The sequence below is a fragment of the Egretta garzetta genome, unplaced genomic scaffold (assembly GCF_000687185.1).
Source record: "Egretta garzetta isolate BGI_Z169 unplaced genomic scaffold, ASM68718v1 scaffold582, whole genome shotgun sequence".
NCBI lineage: Eukaryota > Metazoa > Chordata > Aves > Pelecaniformes > Ardeidae > Egretta > Egretta garzetta.
In genome coordinates this window covers 9658-16591 of record NW_009258956.1, presented here as the reverse complement: position 1 = coordinate 16591, position 6934 = coordinate 9658, and the positions used below count along the sequence as shown (strand labels likewise).

The following is a 6934-nucleotide window of genomic DNA, read 5'->3' as shown; positions in this document are numbered from 1 at the left end:
GTTTTCTTGGGAGTAAAATTACTCCCAGGCAAAAGGGCCTAGAATGATGGATGGCAAGGAGCACAGAAACTTAAAGGATTATAAAGACTAAAGAATTCACAGCTCTTATGCTCCATTACCACTGCAGAACTCATATGGGGTGTACCTGACCAACTGCACTGCTCCAAAGGGCTGGCTACAGCTCTTCAATCAAATTGTGTAGAGATTTTTTTTTTCTAAACAAAGCCACTAAATAAATAATAGAAAGTGACAGGGGGGAAACGGAACTGTTAAATATTCCTGGTCCAAAATATCTGGGACGCTTTGCAGGAGTGTCACGCTCTTAATAGATCATCCCTGGCCCCATGCACCTTGCAATTACGCTTTCTTGCGAGACTGTAACTCACAGGGATACAGAAATTCCAACCAATTATCTTTTAAGGGGAAAAAAAAAATTGCTGAATTCACCAAATATAAAAAATAGATTCCCCTCACTGAAACGCCGTAAGAAAATGCAAAGCCAGGCCTCTGTTCTTACACCTCCAAGCTTTTGAGTTGCACAGCCCCTGCGGCGGGCTGCAGGGACCAGCGCCCGGCTGAGCGCCTTGCCTGAGAGAATGCTCCCAGCGAGCTCCGCGTCCCGCGAGGACTCCTCCGCCTGCTCACAGAGGCAGCAAAGGCTGCTGCACAGCCACTCCACCGCAGCAGGGGCATCCGGGCTGCTGAGAACAAACAAAAGCACATGCAATTCAATCCCTCCTACTCTTTGTAACGCTTGGGTTTTGTGGGGTTTTTTTTGGTTTTTTTTTTTTTTGCTCCCCCATCTTCCTGGACTCAGGAAAGAGCCATCTGTGTGGAACCCTGCCCTATACACGGCATTTCATTTCTTTAATTTGGAACAGCAAGAGCTTTATTGGCTTTATAAAAAGATTCCACAGCAAACACACCCAAAGGAAAAAATACATGTCAAATTGTGTGTTCAAGTATTTCCTCGTCTCTGACATTATAAAGTATTTCCATTTTAAAAGTTCTGCTAGAAGACTTTAGTTCTGATTTCTAAGATACTTGGGTAAAAACACCTAAAAAATTAGGTTCTTAAACTATCCCTTTGGTTTGCTTAAATTTGAAGTACAGTGGGCAGTGAAGGCTTTTTTCCTATCCCATTAACAGACAAGCAAACTGATATCAAAGGCCTAAAAGTTGGCTGTCAGATTCCCTTGACACCATAAGAAAACAACCCGAGCTTCACAGAGCTTCACAAAGGTTCGTTAGCTCTGTATTTGGGGAAAACAAAAACAACAACAAAAAAAATTAACTCTTAGAATAACTACTCTCTGGAGATTACTCTGCCAGACCTTACTGAAATGTAAGGGTTTGTGAAGGCAGAAGCACGCAGCCTCTGCAAAGCAAGACTTCTCGTCGAGAGCAGCACCAATTTTTACGGGCTAAAGCAGACCTGGCAGCATGGCCAGGTGAACCGAAGGGGCTGGGTTACCGAGCCCTTTCCCACACGGCAGGGTTAACCACCCACGAGCAGCCACAGGAGGTAAAGCATCACCTAGGACCGTCTGCAGCGGCCGTTCTTGCCCAACCGTTTCTCTTCACGTTGCAAGGGATGCAGCAGCCATCAGACCACCGCACTGTAAACTGTGCTAATTAACCCAGAATAACCTCTCAAACCCAGGGTAACTTCTTCAATCCTGCTAATCCTGATCACTTGCCAGCATCTGACTATATTCTTAGGCCAGAATACTCATGACTGAGCCCTGATTACATTTCAATAGGCTTTAAGAGATTAAATACATCTGCAAACCTACAAACCTCTGCTCACCTCTCCAGCAGCTCTCCCAGTCCAACAACTTCGCCTCTGTGCAGGTGCCACACAGCTTCCAGCGCTGGAGGGTCCTAAGGAGATGTCACAATTAGGTCATAGTCTGTATTTTGCAGTTAACATTAACATTTGGCCAACATGAACGAGATATATGTATATATAAAATAAAACTAAATGCCATTTATTCAAACTATCCAGAACTTATTCAAATCTTAAAATGACAACATAGGAAATACCAGATGAAGAAAGATAATTTTTGATTTTTCCTTCCTACAAATTTTGAATGGTTTAGGGTTGTAGATGCATCATCATTTTAAGTTTTCATGGCCAAGTAAGAAATATACCCATCTGTGTCCCCTGGAATAACGCTGGTGCCGCATATTCAAAGGAACGGCGGATATCCCAGAAAACAGGTAATGCCACTAAGTTTCAAGTCTTGTTAATTCAGATCCAGAAACAGATTAGAGAATTATTGCTTAGCCTGTTAACTGTTTATTACTCTCTGTGAAGCGAGCTTGCTGCTCCCAAATTGATTTCCCAAGAGGGGACAACAGAAAGACAAACTGCAACTGTACGGGCAGAGAGGCCGACAGATGCAAAGGAAAAACCAGCACTAAACTCCTAAATGCCTGGCTCGCCAACAGCAAAATGAGCATGAGGCATCGCTTCCATGCGGATGAAATCACCGCCCTTCGTGCCTCCCTGCAACATCCCTTCCAGCTCCTGCCCAGCACAGCGTGTCCGGGAGGGCATCCCGCACCAGCAAAACGGGACTCCGGGGTGCACCTGGCAGAGGAAAAGTTGCAGCAGCAACCTCTGCTCATTCCAGGCTCCATACAGAAACGCTCCACGCCAGAAACAAAACCTTTGCACCTCGTGAAGGAAGAGGTTCCTGGGAACCTTGGGCACTGGAGCCATTCAGAAGAAAAGCCCCGCCAGCTTTCTGCAGCACCTGCTTCGTTGCATGACCCTGGACTCACCCACATACTTTGTCTGTGACAACCTAATTCTTTACTGTAACGATCTCAATTACACAGCAGGACTTGATCTCCATGTCTTACCTGAGAATGAGGAGATTTTAATCAGCCTACAAAACACACAGGATTCTATTTTCAGCCCAGGATGGGATATTTGAGACTAGAGCATGCCTCTTTATCCTGCCAGATCAGCCTCTTCCTTCTTTCCCACCAGAGCAGCAAGCAACCAAAACCATCCTGCTCACAAAAAGTCCTTAACTCTACTTAGAGCACCGCTTATCTTAAGAAAACAAACCACCCAAATGAAATCAAGACTACACAGTTGTGAAGCAATGCGACCTGTGAGCTACTATCCTATTTCTCTCAAGCCATTTTCTGCGTGAACTCGCTTCGGCTTATCACCGTTCCTGGATAAATAGAGCGAAGCACCAGAATGCCAAAGACACACTGAGTATCGCTGGCAAAGCACATGAAGGACGTCTGGGACCGTGCCACCCCACAGCCAGCTGGGGGCTTCAGCAGTGCCCAGTTAATCGATCCGGATTGCTTAGCCCAGACAGCAAACCTACACACCACCTGATGGAGTTATCAGCGTATTTCATTGGTAACAGTAAGGCAGTGAAGCTTAATAGGAGAGAAAACGATAGCCCCAAAGTTTCTATTAACTGCGGCATCACCTCGGATGAGTTTAATCCCTTTATCACGCTGTAACTCCAGGCACTGTATTGCCATGCCCTCCCCTAGCTGGTTCCCAGCAAAAACCAGCCATGCCGAGTACAAACGGGAAGAGTTAGGCACCTCCTTGGGAGAGGCAAGAGTGCTGCTCGCCTAGCTCCCTAAAAACCAACACCTGAGCACCAAGATGCCGTCAGCTCTCCTCGGTGGCTCCTCAGCCGAAACGGCCACGCAACATTAATAACTCACCTACTTCCAAACCCCTGCTAAAGTCCTCTTCAGAAAAAAGCAAATCCCGCTACAGAGGCAAGGAAGCTCCCAGAGAACTTGCTTTAAAATAAACAAAACAAACAAAACAACCCCCCACCATTTATAATTCAGCTCATGCGTTTGAAAGGTCAGAAAGACCACAGTCATTCTCGGGAGGATCTCGTGACTGCAGTCGGCCAGAGCAGGGATGAGCAGTGGCCAGACCGCTCCAGGTCACCAAAACAAAACCCACCAGGGAACAGAACACACACCACTTTGCTAGTCCTAGTCCGTTTAATCCCTGGCCTTCAGGGGCGAGGAGGGTTGAAAACATGCTACCACGTCCCACAGACAAAGTCTAAACGGGCTGTAACACGGCAACGTTTCTCCACAAGTTCTTACCTTCATTTTCCACAATTCTTGACAGAAGAGCGAGCGACAGAACACATTGTTCGCCAGCAAATCCTTGACCGCTTGAAGCAAGCAAGACAACCTCTTCTGGAGTCACCCCAGAAATGAAGCAAAAATAGGTTCCTTCATAAATAACACATTCTTGGAAAAATAATTTGTTGCTTCTCCCCCATTTACTGCTTTTTAAAGGTTTGAATGGTGGAGAGAATTAATGGGAAAGGCTCAGACCTTTTGTCTCAAGGCTGAACCACAGGCAGCCGGGCTGACAGCAGCGACACCTGACAGCTCCTCAGAGGTGACTTGAGCCAGCCGTCACGGCACAGCCTTAGTACGGATGGCCATCACCACACCTGGCTACGCTGCAAACCAAGACGGTCGATAGAGATGGAACCGTGGGTGAGAGATACCAAACCACACCAGGGAAGACCAAGGTACACCAGAGGTGATAGGATCTGCTTAGAGAGGTCTGTGTAGCGCTGCACTTCAGCAACAGACCAAACACCTCATTTCCAAGCTGTCAAAAACAACCGCTTCCCTGCGCAGAACAACGCTGTACTTCTGCGAGCACAATGACACAAAAATGAATAATTGGCCGCCCAGGTCCTACATGTTTGGGCAACGTTATTGGAACAGATACAAAAGGTTTCGAGTCAAACCTAACAATACCGTTTTCTTGACAAACTAAATGTAAACCTTTCCCCTTACTCTCTGGTCCAAGTTCAGCAGTGGTACTTGAGAGGGGCTCGCAGGAGCCTGGCAGATCCGCTCGATGTTGGTAACAGCATTGTTGGCTGCTAAGATTGCTGCAGGTACGCCCAATCTTGAGGCCTGCTCCTGCAGAACAGAGACTAAAAAAAAAACAAAAAAAAACCCCACAAAGCTGAAAGCTGACAGCATGGGAGAAAAAAGGGTTTGAACACATAACTATGAAGGCAGAAGTCCCAAGTCTTAAACTCCTTCCAGCACAGACATCGTTTGTTGCAAATCATTTTTATTTCCATGTATCATTCCTTTACTGTACATAAAACCAGGGCAGAACAACCAGAGGCAGAGGCGAAATATCCTTGCTAAGCAGACTTTTGCATTTTAGTCTTGTGGGGCTCACGGTAACACTTTCAGATAATCAAACTATTTAATGATCAGACCTTGCCAGCGGTGTCATCACCAGACAAGTAAGAAATGAGCAGCCAAATGGGAGACCAGAACAATGAAAAGAAAGCAAAACTGGGATTGCGTTTAACAGCCAGTAATTCAGTACACAATGAAAAGTTCTTCCCCACGCCCATCTCCAGCAGGTACTCTTTCACTCACCTATAAAGGATTCTGAAAATACTTCCTGGTGCTCTACACCACCCTGTCCACCTGGCTTGACTGAATCTTCCACCTGGAAGCCAAACAAAAACGTAACAGTCTTAGACATCTCCCAACACCCACGGGCAAACCTATTCCCTCTAAAGCACAGCGAGCAGCCCTGGCATTCGCGGGGGCTGGAATGCCTGAAGTGAAATCAGCACCAAGCTCCCACATGGTCATGGTAAACCAGCGATTTCGGGGAACTTGACAAGAGACACAAGTGCAGTTATCTTCCTTTTATGCAGAGGAAAGAAAATACAGGTCAAAGCGACTTGTCCCCCATCGCCCAACAGTTCAGCAGCAGCGCCAGGAACAGAATTTCTGTCTTTCAAGTCCCTTCCGTGAAGCCACGCTGACGTAAATATTTGATGGAATGTGTCAGAATGTTGGATCCTTTTCTAGTTAAATTCCCTTTTTTCTTTTTATAAAGGCAAATATTCTCTACAGAAAGAAACATTCTTGTGGCTGAACCGTGGGAAGTATTTGAATTGTCTATTCAAGTTATCAAAATCAAAAGCTCCCTCCAGTAGGCGAGGAGAAGGTGCAACGTGGCCCAGGCAGAATGTTGGCTCAAGCATCTATACAGGCAGATGACACAGGTTTTCACGAAGGCAATAGTCAGAAATGGTTGTTAATTCAGAGAACACTCAATAGTGGCTCCTGATTCCCCTTCCCCTCCCATATTCACAAGAGGCCAGCCCTGACCCCAAGGAAAAGGTGCTGGATTTCCCTTTGTCCCAAATCCAAACCACACTTAACCATTTTTAGTCTGTAACAATAAAGCATAGAGTGAAGGAAAAAAAAAAAAAAAAAAAATCTAATTTCTGCAACACGGACCTCTAAACTTCAGCTTATTCCTACAATGTTTTTTTCTTTTCACTTATCATGAAAACTGTGTCCCTGGGACATTCATTCTACAGTTGGCCTAGGAAGGGCCCTGGTGGAAGCCACCTCCAGCCGGGATCTCCTACAATCCCCAGCCTGACCACTGCACCCCAAACCCTGCCACTCCACTGCACCCCGAACCCTCCCACTCCTACCTCCAGGAGGAGGTCGTTCAGGTTCTGATGGCGATCCAGAAGGCGCAGAGCCGCTTCCCGGAGCTCTGCTCCGCTTCCAAAGGCGCTTTTTCGTTTCCTGGCTCTCCCTGCTGAGGAATTTGGATTTCTTTTACAGCAGGGTTTGCTCCAGGCAGCTCCGCAGACGAAGCCCCACACGAGCAGCCCAGCGCCACCAAAGCCCCGTGGGCCACCATCAGCCATTGGCCTCTGAAGGCCCTTGGCCCAAAGCAACCAAAGTGCTGCCCTGACACCCCCACGCCAGGACAGGAGCTGCGGCAGGAAGGCTGCCAGCCTTCGGGAGAGGGGCCCTGGGAGGAGCAGGAGGAGCAGGCAGCAGGGCTCTGAGGAGGAGCAGGGCTGAGGAGGAGCTGGGCCGAGGGGCTGGCGGGCACCCAGAG

The 6934-nt window shown here is 47.3% G+C and overlaps 1 protein-coding gene across 1 annotated transcript in view; it reads right to left on the bottom strand.

Annotated features, from left to right (window-relative positions):
• The window catches only part of FANCA (FA complementation group A), a 37300-nt gene extending 30563 nt beyond the window's left edge, over positions 1 to 6737 (bottom strand). Inside the window, exons 1-6 of the mRNA XM_035890175.1 lie at positions 6516 to 6737; positions 5434 to 5506; positions 4828 to 4970; positions 4114 to 4209; positions 1811 to 1884; positions 589 to 701 (exon numbers count right to left, since the gene is read on the bottom strand). Coding sequence (XP_035746068.1) covers positions 589 to 701; positions 1811 to 1884; positions 4114 to 4209; positions 4828 to 4970; positions 5434 to 5506; positions 6516 to 6737 — 721 coding nt within the window. The remainder of the gene's footprint in view (positions 1 to 588; positions 702 to 1810; positions 1885 to 4113; positions 4210 to 4827; positions 4971 to 5433; positions 5507 to 6515) is intronic.
• Between the last annotated feature and the right edge of the window lie 197 nt (positions 6738 to 6934).